We start from the raw sequence: 18774 nt of genomic DNA, 5'->3' as shown, positions 1-18774 counted from the left end.
AGCAAAATAACACAGAGCAACACAATACAACACATCACAGAGCAACATAACACAGAGTAACACAATACAACACAGAGTAACACAACACAGAGTAACACAATACAACACATCACAAAGCAACATAACACAGAGCAACACAATACAACACATCACAAAGCAACATAACACAGAGCAACACAATACAACACATCACAGAGCAACATAACACAGAGCAACACAATACAACACATCACAAAGCAACATAACACAGAGCAACACAATACAACACATCACAGAGCAACACAATACAACACATTACAGAGCAACATAACACAGAACAACACAATACAACACATCACAGAGTAACATAACACAGAGCAACACAATACAACACATCACAAAGCAACATAACACAGAGCAACACAATACAACACATCACAAAGCAACATAACACAGAGCAACACAATACAACACATCACATCACAGAGCAACATAACACAGAGCAACACAATACAACACATCACAGAGCAACATAACACAGAGCAACACAATACAACAAAGAGTAACACAACACAGAGCAAAACAATACAACACATCACAAAGCAACATAACACAGAGCAACACAATACAACACATCACAGAGCAACACAATACAACACATTACAGAGCAACATAACACAGAGCAACACAATACAACACATCACAGAGCAACACAATACAACACATCACAAAGCAACATAACACAGAGCAACACAATACAACACATCACAGAGCAACATAACACAGAGCAACACAATACAACACATCACAGAGCAACATAACACAGAGCAACACAATACAACACATCACAGAGAAACATAACACAGAGCAACACAATACAACACATCACAAAGCAACATAACACAGAGCAACACAATACAACACATCACAAAGAAACACAATACAACACATCACAGAGCAACATAACACAGAGTAACACAATACAACACAGAGTAACACAACACAGAGTAACACAATACAACACATCACAAAGCAACATAACACAGAGCAACACAATACAACACAGAGTAACACAACACAGAGTAACACAACACAGAGTAACACAATACAACACATCACAAAGCAACATAACAAAGCAACACAATACAACACATCACAAAGCAACATAACACAGAGTAACACAATACAACACATCACAGAGCAACACAATACAACACATCACAGAGCAACATAACACAGAGTAAAACAATACAACACATCACAGAGCAACATAACACAGAGCAACACAATACAACACATCACAAAGCAACATAACACAGAGCAACACAATACAACACATCACAGAGCAACACAATACAACACATTACAGAGCAACATAACACAGAGCAACACAATACAACACATCACAGAGTAACATAACACAGAGCAACACAATACAACACATCACAAAGCAACATAACACAGAGCAACACAATACAACACATCACAGAGCAACATAACACAGAGCAACACAATACAACACATCACAGAGCAACATAACACAGAGCAACACAATACAACACATCACAGAGCAACATAACACAGAGCAACACAATACAACACAGAGTAACACAACACAGAGTAACACAATACAACACATCACAAAGCAACATAACACAGAGCAACACAATACAACACATCACAGAGCAACATAACACAGAGTAACACAATACAACACAGAGTAACACAACACAGAGTAACACAATACAACACATCACAAAGCAACATAACACAGAGTAACACAATACAACACAGAGTAACACAACACAGAGTAACACAACATGACACAGAGCAACACAACAGAGTAACATAAGAGTAACAAAACAGAGTAAAACAACATCACAGAGTAACACAACACAGATTAACACAACATAACAGAGTAACACAGCACAGAGTAACAGGAGGAGCCGGAACAAACAGTGAGTGGGGTGACCTGGTGCGCTCCGAGGTACCGGAAACAAACAGTGAGCACTAGAGTGGGGTGACCTGGTGAGCTCCGAGGTACCGGAACAAACAGTGAGTGGGGTGACCTGGTGAGCTCCGAGGTACCGGAAACAAACAGTGAGTGGGGTGACCTGGTGAGCTCCGAGGTACCGGAACAAACAGTGAGCACTAGAGTGGGGTGACCTGGTGAGCTCCGAGGTACCGGCACTCACAGTGAGCACTAGAGTGGGGTGACCTGGGGAGCTCCGAGGTACCAGAACAAACAGTGAGTGGGGTGACCCGGTGAGCTCCGAGGTACCAGAACAAACAGTGAGTGGGGTGACCCGGTGAGCTCCGAGGTACCAGAACAAACAGTGAGTGGGGTGACCTGGTGAGCTCCGAGGTACCGGAACACACAGTGAGCACTAGAGTGGGGTGACCTGGTGAGCTCCGAGGTACCGGAACAAACAGTGAGCACTAGAGTGGGGTGACCTGGTGTGCTCTGAGGTACCGGAACAAACAGTGAGTGGGGTGACCTGGTGAGCTCCGAGGTACCGGAACAAACAGTGAGTGGGGTGACCTGGTGAGCTCCGAGGTACCAGAACAAACAGTGAGTGGGGTGACCTGGTGAGCTCCGAGGTACCGGAACACACAGTGAGCACTAGAGTGGGGTGACCTGGTGAGCTCCGAGGTACCGGAACAAACAGTAAGCACTAGAGTGGGGTGACCTGGTGAGCTCCGAGGTACCGGAACACACAGTGAGTAGGGTGACCTGGTGAGCTCCGAGGTACCGGAACACACAGTGAGTGGGGTGACCTGGTGAGCTCCGAGGTACCGGAACACACAGTGAGCACTAGAGTGGGGTGACCTGGTGAGCTCCGAGGTACCGGAACAAACAGTGAGCACTAGAGTGGGGTGACCTGGTGAGCTCCGAGGTACCGGAACACACAGTGAGCACTAGAGTGGGGTGACCTGGTGAGCTCCGAGGTACCAGAACAAACAGTGAGTGGGGTGACCTGGTGAGCTCCGAGGTACTGGAACAAACAGTGAGCACTAGAGTGGGGTGACCTGGTGAGCTCCGAGGTACCGGAACAAACAGTGAGTGGGGTGACCTGGTGAGCTCCGAGGTACCGGAAACAAACAGTGAGCACTAGAGTGGGGTGACCTAGTGAGCTCCGAGGTACCGGAACAAACAGTGAGCACTAGAGTGGGGTGACCTGGTGAGCTCCGAGGTACCGGAACAAACAGTGAGTGAGGTGACCTGGTGAGCTCCGAGGTAGCGGAACAAACAGTGAGCACTAGAGTGGGGTGACCTGGTGAGCTCCGAGGTACCCGAACAAACAGTGAGCACTAGAGTGGGGTGACCTGGTGAGCTCCGAGGTACCGGAACAAACAGTGAGTGGGGTGACCTGGTGAGCTCCGAGGTACCGGAACAAACAGTGAGTGGGGTGACCTGGTGAGCTCCGAGGTACCGGAACAAACAGTGAGTGGGGTGACCTGGTGAGCTCCGAGGTACAAGAACACATTCCCCATTTTCATGCCACAAGGAGTACCGGATCCGGCCAAATAGGTTCCGGACAAAAAACAGTCCAAATGAGAGAGCTGTCGGATCCTGTTCCGGAAGGTTCCGGCTCAAATTAATCACTGGATCAGGGGTGTATTCATTACGCTGAATCTTTTTTTTTTCTCCCCAATTTCCTGGTATCCAATTGACTCTCCTTCACTGCAGCCGAGGTGAGTAAAACATTTAAACGTGTTAACCCTCGCAAGGCTGCAGGCCCAGACGGTGCCCTCAGAGCATGCGCAGACCAGCTGGCTGGTGTGTTTACGGACATATTCAATCAATCCCTATCCCAGTCTGTTGTTTCCACATGCTTCAAGAAGGCCACCATTGTTCCTGTTCCCAAGAAAGCTAAGGTAACTGAGCTAAATGACTACCGCCCCGTAGCACTCACTTCCGTCATCATGAAGTGCTTTGAGAGACTAGTCAAGGACCATATCACCTCCACCCTACCTGACACCCTAGACCCACTCCAATTTGCTTACCGCCCAAATAGGTCCACAGACGATGCAATCTCAACCACACTGCACACTGCCCTAACCCATCTGGACAAGAGGAATACCTATGTGAGAATGCTGTTCATCGACTACAGCTCGGCATTTAACACCATAGTGCCCTCCAAGCTCGTCATCAAGCTCGAGACCCTGGGTCTCGACCCCGCCCTGTGCAACTGGGTACTGGACTTCCTGACGGGCCGCCCCCAGGTGGTGAGGGAAGGCAACAACATCTCCACCCCGCTGATCCGCAACACTGGGGCCCCACAAGGGTGCGTTCTGAGCCCTCTCCTGTACTCCCTGTTCACCCACGACTGCGTGGCCACGCACGCGTCCAACTCAATCATCAAGTTTGCGGACGACACAACAGTGGTAGGCTTGATTACCAACAACGACGAGACGGCCTACAGGGAGGAGGTGAGGGCCCTCGGAGTGTGGTGTCAGGAAAATAACCTCACACTCAACGTCAACAAAACTAAGGAGATGATTGTGGACTTCAGGAAACAGCAGAGGGAACACCCCCCTATCCACATCGAAGGAACAGTAGTGGAGAGGGTAGTAAGTTTTAAGTTCCTCGGCGTACACATCACAGACAAACTGAATTGGTCCACCCACACAGACAGCATCGTGAAGAAGGCGCAGCAGCTCAAGAGGCTGAAGAAATTCGGCTTGTCACCAAAAGCACTCACAAACTTCTACAGATGCACAATTGAGAGCATCCTGTCGGGCTGAATCACCGCCTGGTACGGCAACTGCTCCGCCCACAACCATAAGGCTCTCCAGAGGGTAGTGAGGTCTGCACAACGCATCACCGGGGGCAAACTACCTGCCCTCCAGGACACCTACACCACCCGATGTCACAGGAAGGCCATAAAGATCATCAAGGACAACAACCACCCGAGCCACTGCCTGTTCACCCCGCTATCATCCAGAAGGCGAAGTCAGTACAGGTGCATCAAAGCTGGGACCGAGAGACTGAAAAACAGCTTCTATCTCAAGGCCATCAGACTGTTAAACAGCCACCACTAACATTGAGTGGCTGCTGCCAACACACTGACTCAACTCCAGCCACTTTAATAATGGGAATTGATGTAAAATATATCACTAGCCACTTTAAACAATGCTACCTAATATAATGTTTACATACCCTACATTATTCATCTCATATGTATACTGTACTCTATACTGTACTCTACATCATCTACTGCATCTTTATGTAATACATGTATCACTAGTCACTTTAAACTATGCCACTTTGTTTACATACTCATCTCATATGTATATACTGCACTCAATACCATCTACTGTATCTTTCCTATGCCGCTCTGTACCATCACTCATTCATATATCTTTATGAACATATTCTTTATCCCTTTACACTTGTGTGTATAAGGTAGTAAATTTGGAATTGTTAGCTAGATTACTTGTTGGTTATTACTGCATTGTCGGAACTAGAAGCACAAGCATTTCGCTACACTCGCATTAACATCTGCTAACCATGTGTATGTGACAAATAAAATTTGATTTGATTTTTAGTTACAGTATTGTCTCATCGCTGCAACTCCCGTACGGACTCGGGAGAGGCGAAGGTCGAGAGCCGTGCGTCCTCCGAAACACAACCCATCCAAGCCGCACTGCTTCTTGACACAACGCCCACTTAACCCGGAAGCCAGCCGCACCAATATGTCGGAGGAAATACCTTACACCAGGCAACCATGTCAGCGTGCACTGTGCCCGGCCCGCCACAGGAGTCGCTAGAGCACGATGGAATAAGGGCATCCCTGCCGGCCAAACCCTCCCCTAACCTGGACGACTCTGGGCCAATTGCGCACCACCCCATGGGTCTCCCGGTCGCGGCCGGCTGCGACAGAGCCTGGACTCGAACCCAGAATCTCTAGTGGCACAGCTAGCACTGCATTGCAGACCATTGTGCCACTCGGGAGGCTCATTCCGCTGATTCTGTTGAAAAACGTTTATTAAACGGAAGCAATCAGACTGAAACGGGGATGAACATACCTGACTTTGTCCAATAGAAACTCTCGTTTGCAACTGTTGGATGATTACACCCAGCTAGACGCAAGGAGGTATTGAATGTGTCACTGTCTGTCACCTTGATTTCTCAAATGTTTCTCTCGACCTGTTCACCTACATTTTATACTTTAATTCATAGGCTGGGTTGTAGCAACCTCATGATGGGTATAGGGAACATTTGACTGTCCCGTACAGTGCCTTCGGAAAGAATTCAGACCCCTTGACTTTTTCCAAATTTTGTTAGGTTACAGCCTTATTCTAAAATTGATTCAATTGTTTTTTCCCCCTCATCAATCTACACACAATACCCCATAATGACAAAGCAAAAACTTTTTTTTTTTTATGTTTGCTAATTTATTAAAAATAAAAAACAGAAATATCACATTTACATAAGTATTCAGACCCTTTACTCAGTACTTTGTTGAAGTACCTTTGGCAGCGATTACAGCGTGGAGTCTTCTTGGGCTACAATTTTATTTATTTTACCTTTATTTAACTAGGCAAATCAGTTAAGAATAAATTCTTATTTTCAATGACGGCCTAGGAACAGTGTGTTAACTTCCTTGTTCAGGGGCAGAATGACAGATTTTTACATTGTCAGCTCAGGGATTCGATCTTACTAGTTCAACGCTCTAACCAGTTTCTCCCAATCTTCTCTGCAGATCCTCTCAATCTCTATCAGGTTGGATGGGGAGCGTTGCTGCACAGCTATTATCAGGTCTCTCCAGAGATGTTTGATCGGGTTCAAGTCCAGGCTCTGGCTGGGCCACTCAAGGACATTCAGAGACTTGTCCCGAAGCCACATCTGTATTGTCTGGCTATGTGCTTAGGATCGTTGTCCTGTTGGAAGGTGAACCTTCTCCCCAGTCTGAGGTCCTGAGCGCTCTGGAGCAGGTTTTCATCAAGGATCTCTCTGTACTTTGCTCCATTGGTCTTTGCCTCAATCCTGACTAGTCTCCCAGTCCCTGCCGCTAAAAATCATCCCCACGGCATGATGCTGCCACCACCATGCTTCACCGTATGGATGGTGCCAGGTTTTCTCCAGGCGTAACACTTGGCATTCAGGCCAAAGAGTTCAATATTGGTTTCATCAGACCAGAGAATCTTGTTTCTCATGGTCTGAGAGTCTTTAGGTGCCTTTTGGCAAACTCCAAGCGGGCTGTTGTGTGCCTTTTACTGAGGAGTGGCTTCCGTCTGACCACTCTACCATAAAGGCCTGATTGGTGGAGTGCTGCAGAGATGGTTGTCCTTCTGGAAGGTTCTCCCATCTCCACAGAGGAACTCTGGAGCTCTGTTAGAGTGACCAACTTCTTGGTCCCTGACCTCCCTGACCAAGGCCCTCCTCCCCGATTTCTCAGTTTCGCCGGGCGGCCAGCTCTAGGAAGAGTCTTGGTGGTTCCAAACTTCTTCCATTTAAGAATGGAAACACAAACACCAAATCTACAACCACCTAAAAGGAAGTGATTCCCAGACCTTCCATAACAATGCTATCACATACAGATAAATTAACCTGGAGAAGAGTCCCCTAAGCAATCTGGTCCTGATGCTCTGTTCACAAACACAAACAGACCCAACAGAGCCCCAGGAGAGCAACACAATTAGACGCAACCAAGGGCGAGAGGAATGCAAGGAAATCTGAAGCCTTCAACGGATCCTTTGTGCACAGCTGTGCTGCTCACTCGCTCTCTCTTCGCTGTCAGTTGTACTGGAAGACAAGAGGCCGACCACACAGTGGGGTCATTCAGAAGAGCTGGCACTAGAAAGGATACAACCATCTCTGTGGGCTATCTGTTTACAAAGTCCTTCACACAACCCATCTTTTTACATATCATCATTTGATCATTTGTTTCCTTGTATTGATATTGAAAAGGCTTCTGGTTTAGGAAAATACTTCAGCCCTTTCATTGGATTTAAGTCGCTCTCTTCTGTCTCTCTCTCTGGTCCATATCTTTCTCTCTTCTGTCTCTCTCTGGTCCATATCTCTCTTCTGTCTCTCTCTCTCTCTCTGGTCCATATCTCTCTCTCTTCTGTCTCTCTCTCTCTGGTCCATATCTCTCTCTCTGGTCCATATCTCTCTCTCTTCTGTCTCTCTGGTCCATATCTCGCTCTCTTCTGTCTCTCTCTCTCTGGTCCATATCTCTCTCTCTCTTGTCTCTTTCTCTGGTCCATATCTCTCTCTCTTCTGTCTCTCTCTCTGGTCCATATCTCGCTCTCTTCTGTCTCTCTCTCTCTTCTGTCTCTCTCTCTCTCTCTCTGGTCCATATCTCTCTCTCTCTTCTGTCTCTCTCTCTCTCTGGTCCATATCTATCTCTTCTGTCTCTCTCTCTCTGGTCCATATATCTCTCTCTTCTGTCTCTCTCTGGTCCATATCTCTCTCTCTTCTGTATCTTTGGTCCATATCTCGCTCTCTTCTGTCTCTCTCTCTCTCTCTGGTCCATATCTCTCTCTCTCTTCTGTCTATCTCTCTCTCTCTGATCCATATCTCTCTCTCTTCTGTCTCTCTCTCTCTGGTCCATATCTATCTCTCTTCTGTCTCTCTTTCTCTGGTCCATATCTATCTCTCTTCTGTCTCTCTCTCTCTGGTCCATATCTATCTCTCTTCTGTCTCTCTGGTCCATATCACTCTCTCTTCTGTCTCTCTCTCTCTGGTCCATATCACTCTCTCTTCTGTCTCTCTCTCTCTCTCTCTCTCTCTCTCTGGTCCATATCTCTCTCTCTTCTGTCTCTCTCTCTCTGGTCCAGATCACTCTCTCTTCCATTTCTCCAAGGCATCAGCTAAATATGGCCTGGTCCGTCTCACAAAGCTTCCACATTACCAAACTAACCTTCATGACCCTCAGCTCAGATGATGTCATGGCACAAACATGTTGCGGAGACAGAGAGAAGGAAGGACATTAGAGAAAGAGGAAAGATTGAGAGAATACTTAAAGGACAGAAAGAGAGAGATTAGGAGAGAGACAGTAGGAGAGAGATTAGGGGAGAGACAGGGAGCGGCAAAGGTGAGGCCCTGTATATAGGGGGTTACTAAAGGTTACTCACAGGTTGTACAGTCAGTACATATGAAACTTAGCAAATCAAATTTTGAATGACAGGTGTTTGATAGGAGGCTGATAGGAGATCATACTATGTTTGGACACAGAAAGGAAAGACTCTTCCTAAAGGAGAAGGAAACACCTCCCAGTAGCTCCATTGTGAGGTAGAATAACACACACACACACACTGTGGCTGCTTGCAGCACTTAAACTATGCTTATACAACTTCCTGTTAGCAGCAGGCTAAAATAGTTCAGCAGGAAATAAGGAAGAAACTAAGCAGAGCAAAGTCTCAACACAAGGGGCAGAATTTAACCTTTATTTAACTAGGCAAGTCAGTTAAGAACCAATTCTTATTTACAATGGCTGAGGCTGGGATTAAAAATTACAAATAAATTACATTAAAGTATAGGACAAAACACAAGAGAGACAACACCACATAAAGAGAGATCTAAGACAACAACACAGCATGACAACAACTTGGTAGCAACACAACATGGCAGCAGCACAGAGTACAACCATTATTGGGCCCAGACAACAGCACAAAGGGCAAGAAGGTAGAGACAACAATACATCACGCAAAGCAGCCACAACTGTCAGTAAGAGTGTCCATGATTGTGTCTTTGAATGAAGAGACTTTTGAGAATATGGCTCTTTAAATGTAAATAAGAATGTGTTCTTAACTGACTTGTCTAGTTAAATAAAGGTTAAATAAAAATAAATAAATGGCAGTCACCATACCCTACTTCCACACCAACAATTTAAAATAGGCTTCTGAAATCATTCCAATCCCCATTAACAGGCCAATGCAGTTTAGCCTTTTACAGGGTTGGCTTTACATGGAAAGAAAGGCAGTACATACTCCGCTGTTCCATCACGCGTGCGATGATGTTAGTAACTTCTTTGTTGTAGTATTCCAAACCTACGTGGCAATTTCACCAATTAAGGATTCGAACTTTAAGTTATGTATTTTTCTACTTTTATCTCATTCACAGCACTCCAGTGTAGTTTTGATATTGCCACTCTAGTATAATTTAGACAAATAAGGATCTATTCTGGAGTGGAATTAGGTGAAGAAAAAAAACAGTTTTGTTGCTGACTGTTTAGAGTGATGAACACGCCTGGAGAGGCTGAAAGTTGACTTTCACTTCCTCTAATGCTCTGTGGAATCTGTGGTCAGTCAGTCAGATTCGCTGTGGCAGATCCTAGCTTGTCTCTGGGAGAGATTAGCTCTGCAGATCCGCAAACCTTTGTTTTTATGACATCCTCTGCATTCCTGTTCACCTCCCTCAACCAATGGAAAGCTGTCTTTAACATCCTGAACTGAAGTGAGCCAATGGGAACTGTGTTTAACATGAGGGCGTCGCCAACAGACATGGAAGCTCTGCTTGTATCTCCTAAGACATGACAGACATGGAAGCTCTGCTTCTATCTCCTAAGACATGACAGACATGGAAGCTTTGCTTCTATCTCCTAAGACATGACAGACATGGAAGCTCTGCTTCTATCTCCTAAGACACGACAGACATGGAATCTCTGCTTCTATATCCTAAGACACGACAGACATGGAAGCTCTGCTTCTATCTCCTAAGACACGACAGACATGGAAGCTCTGCTTCTATCTCCTAAGACATGACAGACATGGAAGCTCTGCCTCTGTCTCCTAAGACATGACACTGTACACAGTGGGGAGAACAAGTATTTGATAACCTGCTAAATCGGCAGTGTTTCCTACTTACAAAGCATGTAGAGGTCTGTAATTTTTATCATAGGAACACTTCAACCGTGAGACGGAATCTATAACAAAAATCCAGAAAATCACATTGTATGATTTCTAAGTAATTCATTTTAATTTTATTGCATGACATAAGTATTTGATCACCTAACAACCAGTAAGAATTCCAGCTCTCACAGACCTGTTAGTTTTTCTTTAAGAAGCCCTCCTGTTCTCCACTCATTACCTGTATTAACTGCACCTGTTTGAACTCGTTACCTGTATGAAAGACACCTGTCCACACACTCAATCAAACGGACTCCTACCTCTCCACAATGGCCAAGACCAGAGAGCTGTGTAAGGACATCAGGGGTAAAATTGTAGACCTGCGAAAGGCTGGGATGGGCTACAGGACAATAGGCAAGCAGCTTGGTGAGAAGGCAACAACTGTTGGCGCAATTATTAGAAAATGGAAGAAGTTCAAGATGACAGTCAATCACCCTTGGTCTGGGGCTCCATGCAAGATCTCACCTCGTGGGGCATCAATGATCATGAGGAAGGTGAGGGATCAGCCCAGAACTACACGGCAGGACCTGGTCAATGACCTGAAGAGAGCTGGGACCACATTCTCAAAGAAAACCGTTAGTAACACACTACGCCGTCATGGATTAAAATCCTGCAGCGCACGCAGGGTCCCCCTGCTCAAGACAGCGCATGTCCAGGCCTGTCTGAAGTTTGCCAATGACCATCTGGATGATCCAGAGGAGGAATGGGAGAAGGTCATGTGGTCTGATGAGACAAAAATATAGATTTTTGGTCTAAACTCCACTCGCCGGTTTGGAGGAAGAAGAAGGATGGACTCCTGGACATCTAATCAAATGGCTACCCAGACTATTTGCATTGCCCCCACCTTCTACTCTGCTGCTATTCTCTGTAATTATCTATGCACAGTCACTTTAATAACTCTACCTACATGTACATATTACCTCCATTACCTCGACACCGGTGCCCCTGCACCTTGACTCTGTACCAGTACCCTCCTGTACATACCCTCCACATTGACTCAGTACCGGTACCCCCTGTATATAGCCTCCACATTGACTCTGTACCGGTACCCCCTGTATATAGCCTCCACATTGACTCTGTACCGGTACCCCCTGTATATAGCCTCCACATTGACTCTGTACCGGTACCCCCTGTATATAGCCTCCACATTGACTCTGTACCGGTACCCTCCTGTATATAGTCTCGCTATTGTTACTTTACTACTCTTTAATTATTTGTTACTTCATTTCTCATTTTTTAACTTTTTTTTTAACTGCATTATTGGTTAAGTGCTTGTAAGTCAGCATTTCACTGTAAATTCTACATTGTAGTCGGCAGATGTGACTAAGATTTAATTTGATTATATAGCCTCATTATTCATTATAGATTTTGATTTGATGGTTCTGAAACATGCTCTCTGCTACCGCTAACAGCCTGCCTGTCGTCTCTAGCCGTCCGCATGGTCCTGAAACATGCTCTCTGCTACCGCTAACAGCCTGCCTGTCGTCTCTAGCCGTCCGCATGGCCCTGAAACATGCTCTCTGCTACCGCTAACAGCCTGCCTGTCGTCTCTAGCCATCCGCATGGCCCTGAAACATGCTCTCTGCTACCGCTAACAGCCTGCCTGTCGTCTCTAGCCGTCCACATGGCCCTGAAACATGCTCTCTGCTACCGCTAACAGCCTGCCTGTCGTCTCTAGCCGTCCGCATGGCCCTGAAACATGCTCTCTGCTACCGCTAACAGCCTGCCTGTCGTCTCTAGCCGTCCGCATGGCCCTGAAACATGCTCTCTGCTACCGCTAACAGCCTGCCTGTCGTCTCTAGCCGTCCACATGGCCCTGAAACATGCTCTCTGCTACCGCTAACAGCCTGCCTGTCGTCTCTAGCCGTCCGCATGGCCCTGAAACATGCTCTCTGCTACCGCTAACAGCCTGCCTGTCGTCTCTAGCCGTCCGCATGGCCCTGAAACATGCTCTCTGCTACCGCTAACAGCCTGCCTGTCGTCTCTAGCCGTCCACATGGCCCTGAAACATGCTCTCTGCTACCGCTAACAGCCTGCCTGTCGTCTCTAGCCGTCCGCATGACCCTGAAACATGCTCTCTGCTACCGCTAACAGCCTGCCTGTCGTCTCTAGCCGTCCACATGGCCCTGAAACATGCTCTCTGCTACCGCTAACAGCCTGCCTGTCGTCTCTAGCCGTCCACATGGCCCTGAAACATGATCTCTGCTACAACTAACATCCACATGGTCCTACTTTCCATGCTGCCGGACAATCCTCTCCTCCTCTGCTCCGTTTCATGAACAAAACAAAAACATTAACAAGGCGCTGGGGGGGCTTGTTTTTTATCATTTTGGGCTCTATTCTAAATCTCATTCAATCTTGGCTTTTGTGGAAGGGAATTACATTTACATTTAGCTCTCACATCCTAATGGATAGACATTGCTCTGCCTGTGAGGATTGTTGAGAAACTGTTCCTGAAACTGCATCTGAAACGGCATCATATGAAATATAACAGCAGCAGTCGAGGTAGGGTTGGCCCAGACACACACTTCCTGTACTGTCACATGGGACACATAAACCAGCTGAAAATAATGATACACACACCCTGGTGCAGATACTCACACACACACACAATCTCATGTGGGTTGCTGCTGTGTACACGTTGTCACATAGGGGCAGTAATGTAACGATCAACAGACAGAAACCAGGGAAAGAAAACAGTGTGTAACAGTCAGAAGAGGGGGTGTCCTTCACATGTTAACAGTCCATGGCAGCCTTGCTGGGGTAGGAATAATATTTGATCTGAAAAGCACTTCTCAGCCTCCTGTTCTTTCAGAGATCTGGGACTACAAAGGGGCAGCTTCTCCTGAGAACATTCTTACTGAAGAAATGTGAGGATCATTTTCTAACAAGATGTCAGCGTTATATTTGTATCTTTCACATCTGAACGGTTCAGAGACATCTTCATTCTGTCATCCTCTCTCTCTCTCTCTCTCTCTCTCAACAAAGCTTAGTAGATAGTTGGCAGACTTACAAACAGCCTTACAGGCTTACAAACAGACTTACAGACAGACAGACAGCCCTACAGACAGACAGACAGACAGACAGCCCTACAGACAGACAGACAGCCCTACAGACAGACAGACAGCCAGGCAGACCTACAGGCAGACAGCCCTACAGGCTTACAGACAGACCTACAGGCAGACAGGCTTACAGACATACTTACATACAGACAGCCTTACAGAGAGCCTTACAGACAGCCTTACAGACAACCTTACAGACAGACTGACAGACAGCCTTACAGAGAGCCTTACAGAGAGCCTTACAGAGAGCCTTACAGAGAGCCTTACAGAGAGCCTTACAGAGAGCCTCACAGAGAGCCTCACAGACAGCCTCACAGACAGACTGACAGACAGATTTACAGAGAACCTTACAGAGAGCCTTACAGACAGACAGACAGTGTTGTAGTTTTGTCTGACCTGTATTAATATTCTAACTGATTGGCTTATTATAGGCACCACTCCATTGAGCAACACTCAATATGTATTTAATCTATTAGGAAAGCCTGGAGGGTAAGTTGTAAAACAACCAAGGATATGAAAGACATAAAGAATCATGGAAACAGAACTATTGATAAATATTGTGCACTGTCATCACTCCCCATTGAGTGAATAGCTACATAACAGCCTAAGCACAAAATGGATCTTGTCATTTATACTAACACTGACAACATTGTAGCTGTCTGACAAAGGTTTCCTACTGTGGGCCTCTCTCATACCACAACATTATATCCATCCATCCCTTATGTCAATAGCATAATACCAAGAACAATCGATCACTATGAATAGGAAGCTGGTTCAGAGACACCACCTTCCAATGAGGTCACGCCGTTACCAAAATAACTGCTGAGTAAAAAGCCATTGACCTATCATGTAGCATTTGCTATAAATGTGGTCTACACCTAGTCAGTCCGTATGTTAGCCTATGAAGCTACAACTACATAGTATAAATGCAAACAACTTATATAAATAGCCTGGCAAGAATATAATAATTAATTTCGGTTGGTTATGGTTGGTTACCTTCCATGCCTCCTTCGCAGTAGTGATGATTATGCTGCGCGTCGCTGCGGTCCGTGTAGTTGTAGTTCATTTGAGTTACTTTGACATTCCATCCGAATCAAAAGATTTTGGTTGTGGAATGAGAACCTTCAGGGTTCCACCGGCAGCAAGTAGTGGCTGAAACCCGTCATGTTCTAAAAGATGGAAAAAACCCCGACTGAGCTCATTTCCGCTGGGGAAAGTAGCAGGCTGTTCGATTCTCCCTCTCTTCGCTTGTTCCTTATATCAAATCAAATCCATGTGTATTTGTCACATGCGCCGAATATAACAGGTGTAGGTAGACCTTACGGTGAAATGCTTACATGTCCGTAATCAAATATTCTGCTTCGTGTAGAAAATCGTTAAAATATTTGATTCCTCTTGGGCGTCAATTCACTATGTTGCATCAAGATAAACTTTGACAACCATAGAAAGAAGGTTAATTTCAGATAAAATCAACTCGTTCAAAACGATAAAACGCTAGAAAATGCGCTATTATTATAATAGTGGATTACCGTAGCATGTGTCAATACCGTTATAATTCAACGGAAGAGGAATAAAGCTCCCCCTTATTCGGCCTGTTGATGCGGACCCGTTATGCGTCGTGGTGGAAGAAGGGAGAAACGTGAGGAGATGCTGCTTCCTACTTGAGATGGAATTTGACTCCTTCGCCTTCAGGCCGCCTTTTAAAAGGGCAAGACAAGAGCCAATAGCTGAGAATGCTGAGATATAATAGTTTACAGAAATGCATGGTTACTTGTATTGACTCAGAATAAATAAAAATAGCCTAATAATAACGTTTTAATAATATTGTTGTCGCCAACTGTATTATTGATGTATTCTAGTGCGCAACCAGACTGGTCTCATAGACTAGACATAACATAGTCCATTTCATTCCCGTAGTATATGTTATGTTTGGTATGGTTACATGAGATAAAAGGACCTGTTAGATGTAAAGTTCCCTGTTTAGGGGACCTGCGTAGTTACTGGTTCCGACCGATATTTTCGCTGATAAATCGATCTGTGGACACCGTCTATCCAAACGGCTCTCACCGACACAGTGGTTCAGGAAGCCAAGCTCGAGCGCTGTGAGACGGAGACGTTTTGATCAAGAGAGATCTTTAGAAAAAAATTTACATTTTCTCCAACACTAAACAAATATCTATTTTACAGTTATAAGGAATGTGAAACCTTATAATTAGTCGTTTTATAAATTGATTATACTATATTTAGAAAGCATGTCAGTCCTTTCAGACCTGACTCATACAGTTTTGTATGATTGTAATGAGGTGCGTACTGGCGGCAGGAGAGCGGAAACTGATTTACAACGGTGTCGTTTAATAAACAATAAACCACCGTCAACAGGACAATACATGGAATGGGTCAAACAAACCCCAGTAATAACCAGCATACCGTGCACAAGCACTACAATAAATAATTATGGACAAGGACATGGGGGGAACAGAGGGTTAAATACACAACATGTAATGATGGAATTGGAACCAGGTGTGATGGAAGACAAGACAAAACCAATGGGAAATGAAAAGTGGATCAGTGATGGCTTGAAGGTCGGTGACTTCGACCGCCGCCTGAACAAGGAGAGGGACCAACTTCTGCGGAAGTCGTGACAGAGCTGGAAACACATGATCATATATTTAATATTTTCACATTTGTATTATATTTGTACTTGAGCTTGTGTCCTCAAAAGTGACTACACCTCAGCAATGTATTTTACCAGAAAAGTGAACGTTTTACCTTTCTGTGAGTATGCAGCATTACTAGTTATTGTTCATGGCTCTCTCATGATAAATAATTACTTTTGGGGATTACATAGATTACATGTAGTTACATTAAACTGGTTTTAAGTAAGGGAAAAGCAAAAGGGTGGATAGGTGTTTAACCAAAAGGTTGCATGTTTGAATCTCATCACAAACAACTTTAGCAACATTGCAACTACTTAACGTGTTAGCTAACCCTTCACCTAACCTTAACGTGTTAGCTAACCCTTCACCTAACCTTAACGTGTTAGCTAACCCTTCACCTAACCTTAACGTGTTAGCTAACCCTTCGCCTAACCTTAACGTGTTAGCTAACCCTTCATCTAACCTTAACGTGTTAGCTAACCCTTCACCTAACCTTAACGTGTTAGCTAACCCTTCACCTAACCTTAACGTGTTAGCTAACCCTTCACCTAACCTTAACGTGTTAGCTAACCCTTCATCTAACCTTAACGTGTTAGCTAACCCTTCATCTAACCTTAACGTGTTAGCTAACCCTTCATCTAACCCTAACCTTAACCTTTTAACCTAACTCCTAACCCCTAGAGTTAACGTTAGCCAGCCAGCTAACATTAGCCACCTAGCCAACGTTTGGTCACAACAAATTGTAATTTGTAACTTAACATACGTTTTGCAAATATGTAACATATTGTACATTTTGTAAATTCATAACATATTGCACAAATTGCAATTCGTAACTAATTGTACGAATTGCAATTTGTAACACATCATACAAATTGTAATTTGTAATGAAATGGATGATGAACCATCCACAAATGAATGCATACCATACGAAACGTAACATATCATACATACTACATGGATTGTCTCGGATTTACAAATTGAATAATACGAAATGCTCTGAGACCCCGTTGGTGGAATAGGCATATGTCCAATTGGACGAGGACTCCTTATAAGTCAATTTAGAAAAAGCAACACCGTATCCAATAATGATTCCATGGTAAGATATTTTTAAATACATTTTTGTCATGGAAACTTTGTCAAATTGTGTTGCTTTATTCTGTCGATATCATTATGAATAACATAGGCTACGGCGGGAATATTGCCTTCAAGGCTTTACTTCCCATGGAGAAAGTCTCCTTGCCCCGCCAGTTTCTTTTCGCTGTGTTCTATCCCCAGACCCCTCTGTCACCCAGATTCACTGGTCACCGCCTCCCAGTAGTGTTTCTAGACAAGGGGTTTGACAGTCAGAGCAGTCAAGTAGTCAGTCAGCCGACACAACAGTAGGTCTTTGTTACTGACCTTATCCTCTGTCTCTGTATTGGGACTCTGGTGCCCTGACTGGGTTCAATGTCTAGTGACTGTCTAATTAAGGCAAAATGGCAGGCCCATGCAGTTCTAAGTCCTTGTCCTACATGGTTTAGAGCCACTTACTGTCGTCAGGCAGATCAAACCAACCAGCTGTCTGATCACCAGACCTAGACTCATGACCTCATATCCCATGGCAGGACACAACCTAGTCTCAGAGCAATTCGTATTGTTCTGTACTTAAATTGGTTAAGGTTAGGAGTTAGGTTAAAGGGTTAAGGTTAGTGTAAGAGGAAGGGTTAGCTGAAAGGCTTAAGGTTAGGGGTAGCTAACATGCTAAGTATTTGCAAAGTAGCAAAAAAGTAGTAAGTAGTTGAAAAGTTGCTAATTAGCTAAAATACTAAGGTAGCCCGTGATGAGATTCAAACACTAAACGTTCTCATTATCCTTTCATATCTGCGTAAAAACTGTTAAATGTAACTAAATGTACTTTTTTAAAATTAATCTATGTAATCCCCCAAAATACTTATTTATCATGACAGCGACATAAACAATAACTAGTAATGTTGCATACTCCAAGAAAGGTCAAAATAGTTCTACATTGCTGAGGTGCAGTCACTTTAAAGAAACAAGTTTAAGTACACAGTACAAATATGATAAAAATATGAAATGTTTTATATAATGTTTTTCTATTCAACAAACCTATATGAATAAGGCTTGACATGACTTACAGTTGAAGTCGGAAGTTTACATAAACTTATGTTGGAGTCATTAAAACTAGTTTTTCAACCACTCCACAAATTTCTTGTTAA

General features: G+C 44.6%; 1 protein-coding gene across 2 annotated transcripts in view; it reads right to left on the bottom strand.

Annotated features, from left to right (window-relative positions):
- Positions 1–16005, bottom strand: part of disc1 (DISC1 scaffold protein) — a 97072-nt gene extending 81067 nt beyond the window's left edge. For both annotated transcript variants that reach the window (XM_090211967.1, XM_036956448.2), the window contains exon 1: positions 14898–16005. In XM_090211967.1, the coding sequence (XP_090068093.1) occupies positions 14898–14967 (70 nt within the window). In that variant the 5' untranslated portion in view covers positions 14968–16005. The remainder of the gene's footprint in view (positions 1–14897) is intronic.
- Between the last annotated feature and the right edge of the window lie 2769 nt (positions 16006–18774).

This window comes from Oncorhynchus mykiss, chromosome 20 (genome assembly GCF_057628025.1).
Source record: "Oncorhynchus mykiss isolate SJ-2025 chromosome 20, ASM5762802v1, whole genome shotgun sequence".
NCBI lineage: Eukaryota > Metazoa > Chordata > Actinopteri > Salmoniformes > Salmonidae > Oncorhynchus > Oncorhynchus mykiss.
This window is presented reverse-complemented; position numbering and strand designations above follow the sequence as displayed.